This window comes from Danio aesculapii, chromosome 2, assembly GCF_903798145.1.
Source record: "Danio aesculapii chromosome 2, fDanAes4.1, whole genome shotgun sequence".
NCBI lineage: Eukaryota > Metazoa > Chordata > Actinopteri > Cypriniformes > Danionidae > Danio > Danio aesculapii.
In genome coordinates, this window is record NC_079436.1 from 52087388 (window position 1) to 52110171 (window position 22784).

The 22784-nt window shown below is 38.2% G+C and overlaps 1 protein-coding gene across 2 annotated transcripts in view; it reads left to right on the plus strand.

Moving 5' to 3' along the window:
* The window catches only part of shda (Src homology 2 domain containing transforming protein D, a), a 31704-nt gene extending 9188 nt beyond the window's left edge, over positions 1–22516 (plus strand). For both annotated transcript variants that reach the window (XM_056445661.1, XM_056445662.1), the window contains exons 4-8: positions 6356–6509; positions 10027–10221; positions 14056–14227; positions 15504–15623; positions 19788–22516. In XM_056445661.1, coding sequence (XP_056301636.1) covers positions 6356–6509; positions 10027–10221; positions 14056–14227; positions 15504–15623; positions 19788–19974 — 828 coding nt within the window. In that variant the 3' untranslated portion in view covers positions 19975–22516. The remainder of the gene's footprint in view (positions 1–6355; positions 6510–10026; positions 10222–14055; positions 14228–15503; positions 15624–19787) is intronic.
* The last annotated feature ends 268 nt before the right edge of the window (positions 22517–22784 follow it).

The window sequence follows — 22784 nt, forward strand, 5'->3', positions numbered from 1 at the left end:
TCATTTATTTAATGATATAAAAATAAACAGGTAAAATATATTTTTCAGATCCAGTTAATTCTAATTCAGACTAAAAACTATCAAACTGCAAACATTTGGTATTTTCCCGCCATTATTGTGTATTTTCGGCTCTTAGTTCAGCTTTTTGGCCACTCCAGCCTTTAGCAATAGTAAGGCTCCGTCTAATGGTCAAATTTAGATAAACAACCACTGCATAAAATAAATATAATTTATCACACATCTGCGATTACATGTATTGCATATACTAATGATGCGATAATGACAATTTTGTTGTACAGTGATAGATAGTTAGTTTGGCTGCACGATACTGGAAAAACCCAAGCTGAGGTGGTTTGCAAGCTCCACAGTGGCAAAGCAGCGGGGGTGGATGAGATTCACCCTGTGTTTCTTAGGTCACTGGATATTGTGGGGCTGTCTTGGCTGACACGTCTCTACAATGTCGCATGGAGGTCGGGGACAGTACTTCTGGACTGGGCAACTGGGGTGGTGGTTCCCATTTTTAAGAAAGGGGACCGCCGGGTGTGCTCCATCTATAGGGGGATCACACTCTTCAGCCTCCTTGGCAAAGTTTATGCCAGGGTACTGGAGATGAAGATCCGGCCGATGGTTTAACCTAGGATCCTGGAGGAACAATGCAGTTTTTGTCCGGGCCGTTCCAGCTCTATACTCTCACCAGGGTGCTCAAGGGTTCATGGGAGTATGCCCAACCAGTCCACATGTGTTTTGTGGAGTTGGAGAAGGCGTTCGACCGTGTCCCTCGTGGCATTCTGTGGAGGGTGCTGTGGGAGTATGGGGTCAGAGGCACTTTGTTCATACAGGGACGAGACAGCCCTTAACAGAGTAGGAGTTTGGTTCACATTGCCGGCAATAAGTCAAACTTGTTTCCAGTGCATGTTGGGCTCCGGCAGGGCTGCCCTTTGTCACCAATTCTGTTCATAATTTTTATGGACAGAATTTCAAAGCGTAGCCTTGGGCTGGAGGGGGTCTGGTTTGGGGACCACAGGATTTCATCTCTGTTATTCGCAGATGATGTTGTTTTGTTGGCTTCTTCAAACATGGGCCTTCAGCATGCACTGGGGCGGTTTTCTGCCGAGTGTGACGCAGCTGGGATGAGAATCAGCACCTCCAAGTCCGAGGCCATTTTGCTCCACCGGAAAAAGGTGGTTTGCCATCTCCAGTTTGGAGGAAAGTCTTTACCCCTGGTGGAGGAGTTAAAGTATCTTGGGGTTTTGTTCACAAGTGAGGGAAGGGTGGAGCGTGAGATTGACAGGCGGATTGGGGCAGTGGCAGCAGTAATGCGGTCGTTGTACTGGTCCATTGTGGTAAAGAAGGAGCTGAGCTAAAAGGCAAAGCTCTCGATTTACTGGTCAATCTGCATTCCTATTCTCACCTATGGTCATGAGCTTTGGGTCATGACCGAAAGTACAAGATCTAGGATACAAGCGGCTGAAATGAGTTCCCTTTGTAGGGTGGCAGGGCGTACCCTTAAAGATAGGGTGAGGAGGTCTGTCACCCTGGAGGAGCTCGGAGTAGAGCTGCTGCTCCTCCACATCGAGAGAAGTCAGCTGAGGTGGCTCGGGCATCTGTTTCTGATGCCTCCGGGATGCCTACCTAGGGAGGTGTTCCAGGCATGTCCTACCGGGAGGAGGCCTCGGGGAAGACCCATGACACGCTGGAGGGACTATGTCTCTCGGCTGGCCTGGGAACGCCTCGGGATCCCCCCGCAGGAGCTGGAGGAAGTGTCTGAGGAAAGGGGAGTTCTTTCCTAAAACTGCTGCCCCCGCAACCTGGCCCTGGATAAGCGGATGAAAATGATGATGATACTGGAAAAATATGCGATGTGTGATGTTGAGTATTGTGAAAATGAACTTTCTTGTGCTGTAACATTTTATCTTTATATATTTTATGTTTTTAAATTATTTATTTATTTAATGATAATAAAATAAACAGATCAAATATGGTTTTCCGATCCAATTAATTTTAATTCATACTAAAAACTGTCAAGGTGCAAACATTTAGTCTTTAAAACACTATGAATGTGTGAACCACAGTACATATTCTGACTCTGACAGAGCTGTTGTCATTTTCCGCTCTCGTCTCTACTCCACCCATTAGTGTTTGTTTTCAGCTCTAAGTTCAGCTTTTTGACCGCTCCAGCCAATAGCAGAACAGCAAATACTGGTGAGGCGGGGATAAAGATAGTAAAGCTTCATCTCATTGGTGAAATTTAGATAAACAACCACTGCATAAAATAAATGTAATTTATCACACATCTGCGATTACATATATTGCATATACTAATGACAGTTTTGCAATATATTGTGCAGCGAAAGAAAGAAAGAAATGTAATTGTTTTGAACCAACATAAGACTTTAGAAGAGTCAATAGGAAGGAAATATATGATGAATAGGAGAGGACCCAGAACAGAACCCTGTGGGACACCACTAGTTACTGTTTAAAATCTTGATTTGAAATGTGTAATATGAACAAAAAGTGTTTTAAAAAGCCCTAAATTATGAAAGGGGAGTGTCAGCGATCCCTATAGAGAATGAATAATGAGTGTAACAGTATAAGATTCGTGTAATAATCATATGAGAGTGTGTACTATTGCATTTGCAGTCCTGAAACATTGGTATATTGTTTGTTATGAATGCTGCAGGGATTGTTTTCCTAAGATTATGTTGATGTTTGATTCTGTTGGAGTAGATATGTTCAGTGCACATGGGTTTTGCGGATGTCATAACAAACCCAGCAGACATTAGAGTTTGCTCGTGTTTCCTGAGCTTTGGCCGGGTGATGATGTCTTTTGTCAGAGGTGAAGGGTGGAGAATAGGGAATCAATTTCATTAACCCAAATACATTTAATCCCAATGCCTGCGGGCTTTATAAACTATCACACACCAACCCTCTTTGTCGCTCTCTTTTTTTTTTAACAGGATTGAGCGTCGCAAAATGAATATGCTGTTATGTCACTCCAAATCTGTATGATTTAATATTCTTGTTTTTCTCTTGTGAAGCAATAAAAGAGGGATATATTTAGAAGCAATCGCATTTTTCTGTGCAGTGTAATAATTTGTTTTTAAAGACCAAAAAACAACAACAAAGTAGCCTTTTTTGTATTTGTAATTTTCATTTTATTTATTTATTTATTTTATTTATTTATTTTTTAGAATGTCTTTACATTTATTATATTGTAGTAGCTAATACTTAAGTTAGATGTTAGTTAGCGGGGGAAATAAGTATTGAACACGTCACCATTTTTCTCAGAAGACATATTTCTAAAGGTGCTGTTGACTTGAAATTTTCACGGGATGTTGGTAACAACCAAAGAAATCCACATATGCAAAGAAAACAAATCTAGTTAGCTTACAAATGAAGTTTTGTGTATTAAAATGAAATGACACTGGGAAAAAGTATTGAACACATGAAGAAAGGGAGGTGTAGAAAGGCAGTGAAAGCCCAGACAGCAGCTGAAATCTCTCAGTAGTTCTTCAGAAATCCTCTGCCCTTCCTCAGTGTAAATGAATATCAGCTGCTTCAGTCCAACATCTACATTAGCAGGATGATGAAGATGAAACCAGGGTGGACATTTCAGCAAGACAATAACTACGTTTACATGGACATTAGTAATCGAATTATTTGCTTAAATCTAATTAAGAGAATAATAAGACTAAGGCGTTTACTTGAGTTGCTTTTTTGAGTGTTACTTTCATGATCGCGTTTTACATGCTATAGCACATAATTCGATTACCGTCATTGCATCACAGCGCTATCCGCATTTCCAATTTGTCGACTTTAACTGTAGTTTGGCAATTTCAATTTCATTCACGAACATTTCATGCACGCTCTCCATGACAAACGAGATATTGGATGCGACTATTAACTGCTGGAAGAGTTGTTTTAATGGAAGTTCACACCGCATGCTGAATTGAAGAAAAAGAAAAACCTTCGCATTTCACGATGCAGGTGTCTGTGGTCTGCACTGACTCGGTAGGTGCAAAGAGTGTCAAACAGCCGTGTGTGTGTGTAGACTATCCTGTTGCAAAACGCGGCAAAAAGTCCTACATGGCGGTAATGGTTCGATTAGGGTGTTCACATGCCTGTACTGCACTTCAATAATGCGACTAAAATCAGCATACTCCACGTGTCTTAATTCGATTTCTCTTTACTTTGATTATGACCTTAATCTGATTAAATTAATAAAAAATCGCTGTTTACATGGTTAACTCTTAATCAGAGTATGATCTTAATTGTATTAAAATCGAATTATTGGTGTCCATGTGAACATAGTCAATGATCCAAAACACAGCCAAGGAAACTTTCAAATGCTTTCAGAGAAAGAAAATCAAGCTGTAGAATGGCCCAGCCAATCACTTGACTTGAATCCAATAGAAAATGCAAAATAAAGCTCAGATTTGCTAGACGAGACCCACAGAACCATCAAGATTTTTACATTCCGTTAAAGTCTTTGAAAAATTCACATCTGAGCAATTCATGTGACTTCATTCTTCATATGAGAGGCGTCTTCGAGCCACCATCACCAATAAAGCCTTTTATATAAAGTATTAAATACGGTTCAGTAGTTCAGCACTTCCTCCTTGTGTCATTTCATTGTTATTACACACAACAAATTTTTCAGATTTTTGTATTTTGTTGTTTGTATTGTTTAAGTTGTGACCATAATCTTGTTCAATTCCATGTTAACAGCTCCTTTAGAATATTTTTCCCAACAAAAAAAAACATGACGTGTTCAATACTTATTTTCTCCTCTGTATAAGATTATTAAACAGTTTAGTAGTTTCAGACAAACAAGAGTGCAATTTTACCAAAAATAGCGTGAAGTTTATTTGAAGTGACTTGCGTTTTAAACACAATATTATGTTTTTTCCTGTGTCATCATTGAAAGTAGTTCCAAGCAAACCGGACCACAACATTTGTGTTTTGTCTTGGAGCAATACTGGAGTGATTTATTCCTGAATGAATTTGTTTTTGAACGAATTTAGTGAGTCAATGATTTACTGATTGATTCGCTTAGGCCAGGAGTGCCCAAACTCGGTCGTGGAGGCCGGTGTCTTGCAGATTTTAGCCCCTTCTTGCTTCACCTGCACGGGTGTTTCTAGACAGCCTAGTAAGAACTTGATTACCTAGCTCAGGTGTGTCTGATTGGGGTTAAATTTAACTTTTCAGGACCGTTACTTGCTGAATTTCTTAATGAATTAGCCAGTTTGATGCATCATTAGAATAAATCACACAATGTGTTCAATGTGTTTTTTTGACAGGCACAGTTTCAGCACAAAAACATAATCGAAAAAATATGGTTTGTTTTTTGGGGAAAAAAATGCAAATATTAAGATATTGTTTTTGTCACTATTGCACAGCTCTAGTTTGTAGAAGCTAATTTTATATTAATCACTGGATATTAGTAATTTACAAACCCTCAATTTACACAAAAGCTTGCATAATCATCATCTACATTTCTATGGTTGTTTTTGTTTCTGATTTTGTCATCTTGTTCGCCTCATTCAACATTATTTTTTGGCATTAAATGTTTACGTATTAAATACATATTAAATTATTAGCCCTCCTGAATTATTAGCCGTCCTGTATATTTTTTTTCAACACTTTCTAAACATAATAGTTTTAATAATTAATTTCAAATAAGTTTTATCTTTGCCATGATGACAGTACATAATGTTGTCACTAGTATTACTAGTATTCAGCTTAAAGTGACATTGAAAGGCTTAATTAGGCAAGTCATTGTATAATGATGGTTTGTTCTGTAGACAATCTGAAAAAATATAGCTTAAGGGGGCTAATAATATTAACCCTAAATTAGTTTAAAGAAATTAAAACTGCTTTTATTCTAGCCAAAATAAAACAAATAAGACTTTCTCCAGAAGAAAAAATATTATAGGAAATACTGTGAAAAATTCCTTGCTGTGTTAAAGATCATTTGGGAAATATTTAAAAAAGAAAAGGGAGGGTGAATAATTTTGACTTCAACTGTACATTGTTTTAACCATTGCATATGTAGTACTTCTAGTTTTGAATATCTTAATTTAACAAATCAACATCAATTAAATATATATTTTTTTCTTTCTTGTTTCATGTGTTGCAAGAAGAAACCTTCATTAGATATTAAATGGCACACCTCCTGTCCATTAATCACATAAAGCTTTGGCACCATTTCATAAAATAAAAAAGCAGTTTTATTTTTACTCCCACCCTTCCCCCAATAACAGCACATAAAACTGACTTCAAAGCTGAAGCGCATACCGAGCCATGTGTGCATTTGCAGCACTATTGAACACACTTTGATGCTTCTTTCCCCCAGGTGGTTCCTTCGGCTCCTGTGGTTGGAGAGACGGATTACTCTGACCCGTTTGACGCCAGGCCAGACCCGCGGCCCAGACCCGGCTGGGAGCAGAACGCAGTAGAGGCCTGCAGCAGTTACATGGAGCCGTTTGAGGCCCAGCGATTCATAAACGGTACAAGCTCTTTCTTTTCAGGAGATGAGCGAGAAACGAAGGACTTTTATTCAGCCACTGTTATTCCAGATAATGCGGTACATAACAGTGTAACTCTGATTTAGTAATGATCATGACAAGGGTTGCCAGCTTTTAAGTGGTGATCAATCAGTCCTTTAAAGGGGACCTGTTATGCACAATTTACTTTTATAAGGGGTTTAAACACAGTTGTGCGGCAGCAGTGTGTATGAAACCAGCGTCTAATGGTAAACATTTGTTAATTTTATTTTTTATCATCACACTTGATTAAAACAGTCTGCAGAAGCACTTTGATGGACATTCTCCCTTTGTATGTGTCATCAGAGGGGGAAAGCCCCGCCCATTAGTGACCATCTTTCCCTCCTTAGCATAAAACGTTTGTCCTGTTTTGAATCTGCCACTATGCTGACACGTAGGCATTTGTAGCTCCACCCTCTTATGAAAAGAGCACAATCTTATTTGAATTTAAAGCGACAGTCACCAAAAATGGCACAATTAGGATCAGAGCCTAAAAGGGTCCGTTTCAAAGAGTTATAACACATTGTTTGTCTGGTTTTTGAGCTGAAACTTCACATACACACTCGAGGACACATCTTGTCAAAAGGGGCATAATAGATAAACTTTAAATTGATTAAGCATGGATGTCAGTAATATGCGTACAGTAGATGTAGGGGGAAAATGAAGCAAGCATGCTTGAATTTATTAAAAACTAACTCTGCGCTGCTATGATTAGAGAAACAGATCGTTATCAGATCATTCATTATTTGAAATAGATTAGCATATCTTATGGCCCGTTTCCACTGAGAGGTACGGGTCGGTACGGGTTACCTTGCGTTTCCGCTGCTAAAAGGGTACCCTTTTGGTGGGCGTGGTGTATGACAGAAAGTTTCCGACAATGTCGTTTTTACTCTAGTAAATGTCAAAGTAAAGCCGTACAGGTCGTTCACACATCATATGAGAAGCACTTCTCACAAAACTGATGCTTTATATACATAAATACTTGTTTATAAATGTTCATTACTAACTTTTCTATGAACATGAGTTTATTATAACTGCAGATCAAAGACAGTGCGAAATAGCCTACTGTAACGTCTGTAATTATATAAAATAAATAAATGCAACATATATGAACACATACAGACCCTTACAGTCTCCGATATGTTACCAATTACAGAAAAACTACACACAGCATATGTTTAGTCATTATTTGGGTTCAAAAACAACACAAAATACAGCCTACAGTCAGAGCAAACCTCTTATCTGTGTCTGTAATCTTCACCAGCACATGTAACCTCTTTTAGAAAGTAATTCCATCATTCAGAGTTTATAATAGTCCAAAAAGTGATAATTATAGTTAAACATGGCAGTTTGTTCACATTTGCTGAAAAAAAAAGTGCTTCTCCTTTTTTTCGTGCGTCACTCTCGCGTTTATCAGTTTCTGAAATTATTGGGTTTCAGTAGCATGTCAATAATCAAGCGCACGTCATTATCATGAGCTCAAGAAGTTTGTTATTTTAAATATAGACGCGAGCGCAAGCAAGACAGCGAAATCACTCGCGCTGAAGACTGGCTCGTAAAAAACTTTGGGGCACAGGGTAGAATCTGCTCTTCTTCTGGCTTTGTGGCTGTTCATCAAGAAGATGACAAGGTTTGTTTGAGCTCAGGTCGACCATGGCTATATATATGACCATATGACCATGGTCGACCATATATATATATATATTATTACGGTGTAATCTCTTGGCTGTGTATTTAAAAAAAATGGTTTAACCTTGGTTTTCATTCTGGCTTGTTGCGCGAGCGAATGACGCATCTCTGTAAACCAATAGCTTTCAGCTGCGCGTCTAGCTTCGCCTTTTGGTACCCTTGGTACCCTTTGCAACGGGTGACCAAAAAGTGGTACGGAATGGTTCAGTTTTAGGTACCCTTTGACAGTGGAAACGTCCATAAAAGTGTACCGTACCACTCAGTGGAAATAGGCCATAACTCAACTGATACATTTAGCTCATGAAATAAAATTTCATCCATGTAAGGTACGGAGAGAGAAATGAAGAGGGATAATAACTAAAAGGCCTATATCTTTAACACCTCAGGACATTTATGAGTAGACCTCCTGATTTACTTCAGATGCACATTAAAAGATAACGCACTTACAGTAACAAAATGTAATTGCTCACATGAATGTAAAGTGTGCAGTAGAGAATCACAATTTTGTGTAAAAATAAAGGTTATTGAGATTATTAATGTTATTTCTCAAACACATGGTAAAACAACAATAATAATATTAGGCCTGTGTGTAGATCTACTGTTGATTAAACTAAATTTTGAATAGACTTTGAATGGTGGACTTCAATAGACTTTAAATTTGTCCTGGTTATTAATGCACAGTAAAGTGATGACATCAGAATATAACTATTCATAATTCTGAAGTTATTATGTTTGAGACATATGCTTGCAATCTGTCATTGACAACATTATTAGCCCTTTTTTTTCCACTGGTAAAATGAAACACGTGTTCGCTACGACAGAAAAAAACAGATCAAATGCTTGTCATAATCATAACTCTTACATGTGATATGAACATTTAAATGATGTGCGTGCTTTCGATTTCACTTTCACTGCTGAGTGCGGTTCATGTCATGGCTGCCGTCACTTTGAGAAAATACTTCACATACTTGACACACATACTTCCTCTGCGACTCCCAAACGATCACTCTGTGCAACAAACTGAACGTTATTTTAGCACTTTATTACCTGTTAATCACAGACTATGGAGGTTTTGTTCACTAAAGTAAACACGGGCGTGCACACGTACTCTCTACTAAATGCACAGCTCACGGTCAGCTCACGTGTGATTTCACGGTCGCGAACACATCATTACTTAAAGGCAGAAATTACTATTTTTGGGTGAATTATACCTTTTAAATACAGTATTTGGCAATTTTAACACCATTTGTAGGTGTCCACATTGCAGAGCATATATAAAACGATGTGAAGACTTGTGTGACTGCCTTAATGCTTCTCTCCTGACATTGAAAATATAATTGGCTGAATCGTAGAAATGCTGGATTAAGATCTTGTGGGGGGTCGAATCTAAATCACAGTCTTTTTTCGATTAATCATGCAGTCCTTGTGTGCAGTTTATTTATGTGAACTTTTTTTTAGATATTCCTATGAACGATTCTCTTTTGAATGAACGCTTTATTAATAGGTTAACAATTAAACTATTAATAAAGCAGTTGTTTGTAGGAATGTGTGGAAAATTTGCGTCACCAAGAATTGCATTTGAAACCACTTATTGTAAGTTGTAATAACATTTCACAATATTTTTATTTTTACATTTTTTATTTGTTTGAGCAAATAAATGCAGCTCTGGTTTTCATTCTGCAAGACACGTTTCAAAAACACACATACACAAAAATTGCATTAAGCGCTTTGCATGCTTCTTGAAGCACAGCCGCTCCAATCTTCATTGACTTTCTGTGTGTGTGTTGTTTAGAGCTCCAGCACAGTTCAGAACAGGGCAGGAGCAGCCCGCAGCTCTATGACAGCCCATATGAGGAGCGCGTTCGGCCCCGGGCCCCTGTGGAGGATGAGAGAGAGAGCCGTCTGCCCCAGGATGATGAGCGGCCTGCAGATGAGTACGACCAGCCCTGGGAATGGAAGAAAGACAACATCTCCAAAGCCTTCGCTGGTAAGACACTGTTTTTATTTTTGGTTTTTTGGTTTTCTTACACTAGTGTTTACTATAAACAAGGTGCAAAAATTTAACCCTTTCATGTGTACGATCACACCAGTGTGATTAGCGTTGGCTGGTACCTGAAGCGGACAATCACACCGGTGTGATTAGAATGTTCAGAGCGCACTACATTAACTGCTAAAATTAAAATCTGATGATGAGAAAGAGGCACGCAGCGCTTGTCATAAATCACAATTTATTCGTGCTTTCAAACACGTAACATTTTATTTTAGGTTTCAGACATTCAAATACACATAACTACAAGCAGAACAAACCACTTAAGATTTGTAAAATATATGCGGATGTCTATGGAGATGGCAGTAATAAAAAAAAAAAAGCGAACGTGCTTTTTGCGTTGAGAGACCCATTTGTTGAATGGTTTACTAACGGTCGAGAGTGTTTTACGTGCTTATTATGTGCCCAGGGTGCCTCACGTTTTGCCGTTGCGTTCTGTGGGCTCGAGCGGAAAAAGCACGTCATGTCAGTCGCATCTTTTTCATTCTTTAATCAAATGAAAGCACTGCAGGGTTTCTGTTGAGGTGACAGCAGGGTTTGTGTTGTCAAGACAACTACGGCGAACTTTTAATGATGGAGGAGAGACTTGTGGTCGCTGTTTCAAGTTATCCAGAGCTGTATTACTTTACAGATCTTGAATATCACAATATTATTAAATATTACATTTATAACATCGACAGCAACACGACTCGCACACAATACGGGTCAGCTGATTCAGTCGTTTCCTGGTGACATACAAAAGGGCACCGCGCTTCTTTTTTTTCTTGTCAACATAAAAAGCAGTTTGTTTGTTTTTTTTACTCGCGTTTTTGGAACGGAAAGACGTGCTCTTTGTGATCGGCCCTTAAATGTGCAACAATATTTGTTAACTCTCGGTACAGTAACACGTGCAAACACATTTTGCCAAAGAAGCAAAATGAAAGAAGGATATTTCTGGTCACCGTTTGACACTGATGAGTTGACATAAATCAGCGCTGATGCTGGTCTCTCTGTGCTGCATGGAGCCGCGTCATAAACTCAACAGATAGGCTATTGATGATTTAGTGTTCAACCAACAAACCAACCTTTTTTCCATTTGAAAAACTACAGTTATTAATAGTTTTTTTATAATATCAGTTTTAAAATAGCCTACATAATCTATGAGTCAAACAAATCCAAAGATTTTCTTGATGTTTGTATAATGATAACTCCGCACCAAACTGAGGCTTTCATTTTACAGCTTATAAAACATGTATGCAAATGAATGCAATATCATATGTAAACAACAAAATTGTTATACAAAGTCAATATATGAGCCTTCAGGTTCATTGTCATTGCTTTCTTTCATCACATGCAGCGCACGCACACATGAACTGCGAGTGAGACGGAGGAAATAAGTCATAATCATAAGACATAATCTTTAATCTAATGACTTTTATAAAAAATGTTGACAGAGGTTTTGTGAAGTAATAATAACATCAGGGCATTAATTAAATGCATATTTCCTGTGGAGCGATGGATTTGAGGTAGCCTGATATTTTTATTTGATGGAAGGAAAAAAAAACATGATTGGACTAACAGCAGACCCTCAGCCTCCTCCACTGTACCAGCTCCATCTTCTGGTCCAAATGTCTTAAAAAGAAAGAGTTTGCAGGACTTTGCTTACAACCCAGAAAAGGAAAAAAAAGGACGAATGGCCTTGATTTCACTTCTAATCTTTAGTTCAGCTGTTCAGTTCTTCAGCGCTTTTAGCACTTGTTATTTAAGCACTTGAAGCACTTGTTATTGTTTAGAAGAAAACACTTTTTCACATAGTACTTTTAAATAAATGGTGCAAAGCATAATCATTGAAGAGTCTAGCTCAGTCTCAGTTTACCAGTTTTTTTAAAGCACTTTAAGCTCTTGTTACTCTATTTTTGTTGTTATCGTCAATATTTGAACTTGAAGCCCTTCTGTGCAGTCCTATTATTTGTTGTACAGTGTCACAAAATTATGCTATAGTGACGTGAGTATCCTCAGCTGTATCCCATTTAGACATCACTGTGCTGCAGCAGAGGGTGAAGTCTAGATGGGATACAGCATAGGATACTTGCATCAATATAGCATAATTTAATAAACCAGTTATTATCCATCTATCTATCTATCTATCTATCTATCTATCTATCTATCTATCTATCTATCTATCTATCTATCTATCTATCTATCTATCTATCTATCTATCTATCTATCTATCTATCTATCTATCTATCTATCTATCTATCTATCTATCTATCTATCTATCTATCTATCATTAAATTCTCTATATCCTATTGTAGGCTCAATAGTTTTTAACTAAATAAACCTATTGCAATAGTAACATTTAACTTCACTGATAAATAATATAATATTAAAAAATCCATATTTTTTAAACTATTTAAATTGTAGTAAATGGCAAAAAGCACAAGATTTTGAACATTTGAGAGCCGTCTACTCATGAGGAAAGATGATTTGAGTGAGTTTCTGCTGTTTGCTGTTGTGATCGATGGAGCGAAAGAGTCGAGCTCAAAGATCAGAGGGAAAGTGTGACTTCTGCTCCGCTTCACACACACTCTGATCATCTCTGCTTCTGTCACGCGCTGTCATTCCAGCACTTCTCATCTGATTGCTGGTGCTCATGGGTTTTTCACGCTCTGTCAGACCCACATCGCACACAAACACGGCAAGAGCATCACAGGAATCCTTTACTGAAACTGTCAGGACAGGAAGAGCAGCGCTGGAGAAAATAACCACTAATATGAGATGTTTTTAAGAGTAAAATCAGTACATTAGAATGATTTCTCAAGGATTGTGACACTGAAGACTGGAGTAGAATTATGCTGACAATGCAGTTTGTAATATTTCACATTACCACAGTCTTTCTTTGATCAAGTAAATACACAAATATACACTACCGGACAAGCCTATTCTGATTGCAAAGGCTTTGATTAAAATACAGTACAAAACGTTAAATTATATCATTATTTACTTTTGTTTTCCTACTTTATAAATCCTACTATTGCCTTCTATAGCAGGAAAAATGATTATGGAAATCAGTGGGTCTCAGAAACCAGCATTTTTCTAAATATCTCTTTTGTGTCAAGAGAAGAAAGAAACTCCAATCAGTTTTGGGTGAATTATGCCTTTTAAAATACAGTAAAAAGTGTTAAAGTAACAATTTTTTATATTAAATGTAATCTACAAATTTATTTCTGTGATTTTTAAGTTTTTTTAGCATCATTACTCCAGTAAATGTTTTAAAATCTGCTGATTTTCTGTTTTCTTACGTGTATAATTGGTTCTTAGTAATATAAGTATATATACTTCATATAATTATCATTAAGTATAATTAATATAGGGTGGCACAGTGGTTAGCAATGTCGCTTCACAGCAAGAAGATCGCTGGTTTCAGTCCCGGTTGGGTCAGATGCCATTTATCTGTGGAGTTTGCATGTTCTCCCTGTGTTGGTGTGGGTTTCCTCTGGGTGCTCCAGTTTCCCCCACAGTCCAAACACATGCTCCTATAGGTGAATTGAATAAACTATATAGTCTGTAGTGTTGCGGCTTGAAGGGCATCTGCTGTCTAAAACATATGCTCGAAAAGTTGGCGCTTCATTCCGCTGTGGCAACCTCTGAAATGGAGACTAACGCCCCATTCACACTGGGCGTCAGAAGGCGAATAATTCTGACTTCAGCTGTATTTATGGGAGAGAGATAAATATGGTTAACGTTTTATGCTGTTTTTATTTAATTTCTTTGTTCATAATGCTTGTTCTGCAGTGACGTTTGAAGCGGCGGACTGGGATCAGTGTACTCTTCCCTGTGACGAAGCACTAAGGAAAGCAGGAGTATCCAGAATCAGCCCTCCATCCAGCGGAGCCACCAGTTTACGCAAACCCCACGGCATCCTGGGAGAGAGAGTGGATCCAATGCTGCCCCTGGAGAAGCAGGTGTATGTATGAACACATGCTTAGTGGGCTTAATATCACAAAACAAACTTCACATGGGGTCTGGAAGAGGCTTTGAGCATGAGATATACACTTGAAGTCAAAATGATTCGCCCTCCTGTCATTTTTTTTCTTTTCTTTAATTAATATTTCCCAAATTATATTTAAGAGAGCAAGGAATTTTTCACAGTGTTTCCTATAATATTTTTTCTTCTGGAGAAAGTCTTATTTGTTTTATTTCAGCTATAATAAAAGCAGTTTTACATTTTTTTAAAACCATTTTAAGGTCAATATTATTAGCCCCCTTCAGCAATATTTGTTTTCGATTGTTTACAGAACAAACCATCTTTATACAATGACTTGCTTAATTACCCTAACTTGCCTAATTAACCTAGTTAAGCCTTTAAATGTCACTTTAAGTTGAATACTAGCATCTTGAAAAATATCTAGTCAAATATTATGTACTGTCATCATGGCAAAGATAAAAGACATCAGTTATTATGAATGAGTTATTATTAAAAATTTTGTGTTTAGAAATGTGTTCAAAATCTTCTTTCCCCTAAACAGAAATGGGGGGCTAATAATTCAGGAGGGCTAATAATTCTGACTTCAACTGTATATTTTGCAACATTATTAGTGTCTTTACTCTAGGTTTTGATAAATTTAATGCGTCTTTGCTGAATAATATTCATTTCTTTAAAAATAATAAATAAATCTGTCTGACCCTAAACTTATGAATGCTATTGTAGGTCATTTGTGTGTTATATGCCACAGTATAAAGCAGAATATGATGGAGTGTCGTTTTGAATATAGATAAAGTGTTGACAGAATAACTGAGGCGCGAGCTGTACAGGCTCCGCCCTCTTCTGGAAACATGGCCACGGAGCAGCAGCTCATTTGCATTTGAACAGAAACATAAAAACTAAAATATATTATGTCTGATGTGTTTAGGTTTCAGCTCAAAATACCTTATGGTTCATTTATTATTATATGGTAAAAGTTCCTTTTTTGGGGTAAAAGCCGAAACAATTGTTTTTCATGCGTCTCTTTAAATGCAAATTAGCTGTTTTTTTGTATGTTGTATGCTTTGTTCTTTGACTGTTGAACAGTAATAAAAAAATGAAATCAATTAAATAAATGTTTAAAATAAACAAAAGTGTTAAAAGCATAATAGGGCCCTTTTGCTTTTGCATTTGATTGCATAATTTTACCTCACTTTTTACTTAAGTCTTAATCATGTAACATATTTTTGTGGGTTTAATATTTCTGTGTGTATACTAGGTGGTACCATGGTGCATTGACACGCTCAGAAGCCGAATCTCTGCTCACGCTGTGTAAAGAGTGCAGTTACCTGGTCAGGAAAAGCCAGACCAGTCGAAATGACTATTCCCTCTCTCTCAGGTACAGTCATATTACAAACAAACTCACTTCCTGCATCTAAATATGATGTTAGACGAATAGTACGTCTGATAGTATTGATGGTGCAGTAGCCGGAAAGAACCCAGTTAACTTGCTTCCTCTGCTGAGATTCTGGAGTGTGCATTTACGTTCGCTTTAGTATCCCATGAGGCCGCGGGGAGGGTTTATGAATTGCAGTGAAGCAATTTAACTGACACTAGTAGGTCATCTTGTGAAAGTAACAACATGGAGGATGCACAATGCAGTATGTCTACATCTCAGAATAGTCATGTTCATACTATATAGATCATCATTTGTGATTGTTGTGAATTAAGTTAATATTCAAATGTATTACTAAATTATTAGCCCTCCTGTGAAATTTTTAAATATTTCCCAAGTGGTGTTTAACAAAGCATGGACATTTTTTCACTGCGTTTCCTGTTATATTTTTCCTATCATTTCTTATATTAGTCTTATTTCTTTTAAGTTGGCTAGAACCATAGACTATAAAAAATATAGACGTCGTATCAGTGACGTCTAATAAGTGCAAATGAAGCACTTTTTGAAATCCAGGCATAACACTGTATGACAACGTTTCAGATGACTGTTCTAGAATTTTCAGCAATAAGAATTTCACTCAGCTGGGAAATGGAGGTCACTTGAACAGTTTGCGAGCACAATTTAGTGCACAGAGCATGCTATATTATCTGGTAATTGTAAGAAATAATCCTAAACGACAATTGACTGTGTAAAGCTACAAAACAAAACAAAAATATGATGTATATGCTGAGGTGATGGTGACCGGCGAGACCTAGCTGTTACTCAAGTGGCCATGCCTTTAATTATGCAGATGTAATATAACTCAATATAAATGAAACGGATGAGTTATACAAAAACAATTCACCCCCTCACAGTTGTCATGAAGGGTAATATTAGCTATATGCACCAAAACCATCTTTTGTACAAGGCTGTAAACATGTTTTATTAGCTGTAAAATTGGCCAATTTAGCATTGCAGCCAGTGGATATCTGGAATTTCTGGAGCCAGCCCCCAATGGCCAGTCGGTGAATTGCAGTTTTAGTTACTTCCATATTTGCTTCACGATTGAGATTGGGAGTTTTTTTATGGTGAAACTGCTAAGGTAAATAATGTTATTAGCACTCTTCAGAATTAATATTTTGTTTATCAACTCAAATGACTTGCCTAATTAATCCAGGATGCCTAGTTAGCCTAAATAATCCAGTTACACCTTTAAATTGCACTTCAAGCTTAATATTGGTATCTTACAACATAAATTTTAAAATATTATGTACTGTCATAATGGCAAAGACAAAATAGTTTGATTACTAAATCTATTATGTCTAAATATGTGTTGAAAATCTCACCATTAAACAGCAATTGGGAAATATTGTAAAAAAATTAATTAAATTCTATAAAAAAATATCTTTATTTCAACCTGGTTATATTGATCTGTAAGGCCAGTAAACAACTAGACTGATCTCCATAGTAACCACCTAGTTAGGGTTCTTACGATACTGCAATTTGGTACCAATAGATACTGAAATTTAAAAAATGTCCATTCTTAAGCACAATTAATTTGCCATTGTGTTCACATGCTAAACAAAAATGACTGTGATTTTGGCCATGAAAGTCATCAGTTCACTGAACTCACCACTGTTTACTGAGTGTAGATGCTGGAGCATTTAAAAGTCACATTGATCAGCTGGTTTGTCTGTAAGCTGACATACGAGCGATCCGCTGATAAATCGCACTTTAAAACACTCCAGTGTCCCTGTATCTGTGGTTACACTCAGTAAACAGAGGTGAGTTTGGTGAACTGATGACCATTACAGCCATTTGACTTCCCTGTTTCCCTTTTAGGATATGCTTTAATTTATTGAATATTATTATTTATGCATTTTATTTTTTTCTCGTTCTGTAACTACCTTGATATTCTACTGCTGGAGGGCAGTTACATCTGGTTATTCTGCAATGTTCTATTATGCAATTTATTCAGGCTAGAGGTGCTTTTTATGGGTCTAAATGAGTTTAGCATGTTATTAATAATGTAGCTCCTACTAAAAACAAAGTATGACTGCTTTTGATAAGTAATGAGGTAAGCAGTATGATCAGAATATTACATCATGGTATGCAATCCTACAGCTTTTTGTCTTTTATTTTGTTTAAATTATAGTTATATAGGTCACTATAATAGAGCTGTGGAAAAAAATAGTAGTGGTGTGTATAATAATATTCATAGTGAGCGGTGCTTCCATTAATCTCATGAAAATCACATAAAAGCCAACTTGCATTACATTGTGCACACACAACACACAATCAATCTACCTTACATAGACTAGCCGTCTGCTGTTTAAAATCTAGCCCAGAGCATTGTCTGTTTCTAAAATCTAGCCTAGAGCGCCATCTGCACCTGCAGAAATCTAGCCTAGAGCGCCATCTGCACCTGCAGAAATCTAGCCTAGAGCGCCATCTGCACCTGCAGAAATCTAGCCTAGAGCGCCATCTGCACCTGCAGAAATCTATCCTAGAGCGCCATCTGCACCTGCAGAAATCTAGCCTAGAGCGCCATCTGCTGTTAAAAATTAGCCTAGAGCGCCATCTGGTGCTAAAAACTAGACTAGAGCACCATCTGCTGTTAAAAACTAGCCTAGAGCTAGAGCACCGTCTGCTGTTTAAAAACTAGCCTAGAGCACCGTCTGCTGTTAAAAACTAGCCTAGAGCGCCGTCTGCTGTTAAAAACTGGCCTAGAGCGCCATCTGCTGTTAAAAGCCTAGAGCGCCGTCTGCTGTTAAAAACGGGCCTAGAGTGCCTTCTGCTGTTAAGAATTAGCCTTGATTGCCAACTGCTGTGAAAAACTAAACTACAGCGCCGCCTGCTGGTAAAAATTAACCTAGATCGCTGACTGCTACTTAAAACTAGCCTAGAGCGCCATCAGCTATCAAAAACTAGCCTAGAGCGCCATCTGCTGTTAGAAACTCGCCTAAAGGGCCATCAGCTGTTAAACTAGCCTAGAGCACCATCTGCTGTTAGAAACTAGCCTAAAGCGCCATCAGCAGTTAAACTAGCCTAGAGCACCATCTGCTGTTAAAAGCTAGCCTAGAGCGCCATCTGCTGTTAGAAACTAGCCTAAAGCGCCATCTGCTGTTAGAAACTAGCCTAGAGCACCTTCTGCTGTTACAAACTAGCCTAGAGCGCCATCTGCTGTTAAAAACTAGCCTAGAGCGCCATCAGCTGTTAAAAACTAGCCTATAGCACCATCTGCTGTTACAAACTAGCCTAGAGCGCCATCAGCTGTTAAAAACTAGCCTAGAGTGCCATCAGCTGTTAAACTAGTCTAGAGCATCGTCTGCTGTCAAAAACTAGCCTAAAGCTCTGTCAGCTGTTAAAAACTAGCCTAGAGCACCATCTGCTGTTACAAACTAGCCTAAAGCACCATCAGCTGTCAAAAACTAGCCTAAAGCTCTGTCAGCTGTTACAAACTAGCCTAGAGCGCCGCCTGCTGTTAAAAACTAGCCTATAGAGCGCGGTGTATAGCCTAAAAAGCCGACGTAGGTGTCCTAAGAAACAAAAATACACCATATGGGCTCTTGTATGCTGTTGTGTCATCACTCGTATTGCAAGTCATATCTCTCCAGCCCCTCATTTGGGATGCTTTTCATGAACTGGCCCCCTTGACAAACTAATTATATAGCCCTGCCTTAGAACAAAACAGACAGCAAAATAGGATAATGCATAGTCCTGGTTGGAGAAAGACGAGTTTAAGCAGTGGCTGAAACCTGTCGCTGAAAACATCCACGTAATTTATTCTTTTAAGATTTGTTTTTTCTGAGCTTATCTGAGTTCTGTTGCATGGTTGTGCGCCATTGATTTATTTAACTACAACTGTTTATCAAGTTAAAGGTTTGATACTGATTAGAACTTGAAGTGGCGATACGATCTTAAAATATTCTGAGAAGGTCTTTAAAAAGTCTTAAAAAGGTATTGAAATTTCCTTCAGGATTCCTGCATATACCCTGAAATGACTTCCGGCTACTTTGACGCTCTCGCCGCTTTCGGTGTGGACGAACAGTAAGAAAGTAATATGCAAATTAATCTTCTTTTTTTTGTGTGTTCCTTTTCTTTCTCTCTGTCTGTGTGTCTGAGCAGGAGCTGCCACGGGTTCATGCACATGAAGTTCTCTCAGTCTCGTGACGGAAAGTTCATCCTGGGTGAAAACAGTCCTCCATTCGACTCCATCCCTGAAGTCATTCATTTCTACACCACAAACAAACTGCCCATCCGCGGAGCAGAACACCTGTCGCTGCTGTTCCCGGTGCTGGTGCAGACGCTTTGAGACACACACACACACACACACACATGCACACAAACACTCAGGGCTTCGCTCAGACGGCGACTATAGTGCTTAACGTTTAATAGCCGTGTTTCCACTGTTGAGTCAAAGTCAACTGTTAGCAAAAACCTGCCATTAACACTTCTTAATTAGGCAAAGTCATTCATCAGCAAGAAAAGTATATAGCAAAATAAACAAATAGATGCAAGTGTTTGGTCTACATGCTGTGTCACAATTTGCATACTTGAAAGATCCTTGATTAGTATTGGAAAAAACAATTAGTGTCCCAAATTGTATGTTTAAACGTATCTTTAGTATCTTTTTGAGTATTTCAGAGTTACCTGGAGGGTTTGAAGTGCAAGCTAATGACTAATATTGGCCACAATAAATTCAGTGTTTTTAAAAAACTGCAAAAATGGTGGATGTTTGAGACTGACTGTTAATCAGAGAGAGGCTTAGGTTAAAGTTTAACCTGATTATAAATATTTTAATGGTATCCACAGTATATTTCATCAGCAACAGCATTGTGAAGATACATTTGGTCTGAAATCACAATTCTGCAAACACACAAGGAGATTTCTCTGCATGAAAGACTCACAAATGGCAAATAATCAACGTGTTATTTCATCCACAGCAGTGCTTCTCAACCACGTTCCTGGAGGACCACCAGCACTGCATGTTTTGGATGTCTCCTTTCTCTGTTACACCCATCACAGGTCTTTCAATCTCTGCTCATGAGCTGATGATCTAAATCAGGTGGGTTTGGTTAAGGAGACAAGGAAAATGCGCAGGGCTGGTGGTCCTCCTGAAACGTGGTTGAGAAACGCTAATCTACAGTATAGGAAATTAATTATAAAAGAAATGTGGAGCATCTGACAAGATGATTGACAGTCAGTTGATTAATGATGAAGAATGTCTCAGTGCTTGCATACTTTACTGTTAAGCCTCCATTCCACTGCACACAACAAGCGACAGACCGGAAATCATTCATTTCCAATGGAGAGTAGTCCGGGAGCTTCCTGGAATTCCAATCATCTCCGTATGCGGAAAATTCGGATTCGATTTGAGCTGCGGATATGTTGAAATATTTGAACTTCTGCGACTAGACTGTATGCCACCGGCTGACCGGATGTGATGTAATAATAATAATTCCTTACATGTATGTAGTGCTTTTCTGGGCACTCAAAGCGCTTTACACATAGGGGGGAATCTCCTCATTCGCCACCAGTGCGCAGCATCCACCTGGATGACGCAACGGCAGCCATTTTGCGTCAGACCGCACACCACACATCAGCTGATTGATGGAGAGGAGACAGAGTGATAAAGCCAATTATGATATGGGGAGGGTTAGGAGGCCATGATGGACAGAGGCCGGTGGGAAGATTTGGCCAGGATGCCGGGTGAAACCCCTACTCTTTTCGAAGGACATCCTGGGATTTTAATGACCACAGAGAGTCAGGACCTCAGTTTAACATCTCATCTGAATAACGGCGCTCACTTAGCAGTATAGAGTCCCCGTCACTATACATGGGCAATAGGACCCACATAAACTGCAGGTTGGGCCTCACTAACACCACTTCCTGCAGCAACCTAGCTTTCCCATGTGGTCTCCCATCCAGGTACTGACCGGGCTTATCCCGGTTTAGCTTCAGTGGGCGACCATGTGAGTGTTGCAGAGAGCTAGCTGCCGGCTGTATTGTATTTTAGTGTTGTCCAAGCAGGTCTGTGCGCACAAGATGAGAAATAGGAGTTTTTCGTTATTTTTTGATTCGGAAAAAAATTCTATATTAAAATAAAACATTTCTATTCATAAATGAGTAATAAAAATACACTTTTTTTTCTTCAAGTCTCCACCTTCCCTCCAAAATTTTTAGGGGCCTATGAGTTTCTAGTATTCATTCATTGATTTAACCATAGTCAACACACAGAGAATAAAGGCTCTTGCTTTTGTACTCTTTTATTTCGGACACTGCGAAAACAGCTTCTCTCTCATGGTGCGCGACCAAACTGAAAATTCTGTGCGACTGCCACAGGGGGGCATATTCCATCGGTCGTGTCCAAATGTCGTGTGCAGTGTAAAGGCGGCTTTACACACTCAAAAGTTTGTACTTTATCTTCACAATAAGAGTACATACTTGTAGGCTGGAGTATAAGTGGGTGAATTGGAATGCAGCATCAGCATATAAGCAATAATTAAAACAGCAATTCATTTGTATCAGTAGTCCACCTCAAACAAATAGAAAAGAGAAAAAACACAGCCTAATTTAGATTCTGCTTCTTTGAATCTCTTTATTTATTTAACCTCTACTCACTTATTTTTACTACACTATTTCTGGACTTTTGTTTTCACACCACAACTGCAATACTATTCCTGTTAGTTTGAAGATTTGAGGATAAAATGTAGACCGACCAAAGTATTTATTAAGAGATTTTCTAAATACTAAACCAATGATGTACAGCAAAAAAAATAAAAATAGTAGGTGAATTGGGACACAGCTTTACAGCGTCAACATTTAACCAATAATTCTAAAGCACATTTATTCATTCATTCATTCATTCATTCATTCATTCGTATCAGTCGTGCATCTCAAACAAACAGAAAAGAGAGAAAACACAGACTTAAGTTGCCGCTTGCTTGAATCCTGTTATTTTTTTTATCACTACTCAAAAATTCCAGTAGCAAAGACACAAATATGAATACAAATAAATGCACATTTAGTTCTTCAGTTGTTCACATTCTTCAAATTATGGCGATTGCTAGCATAATTAGCCTTTAGCATCATATTTCTGAATCTTAATCACATTGCAGTTGG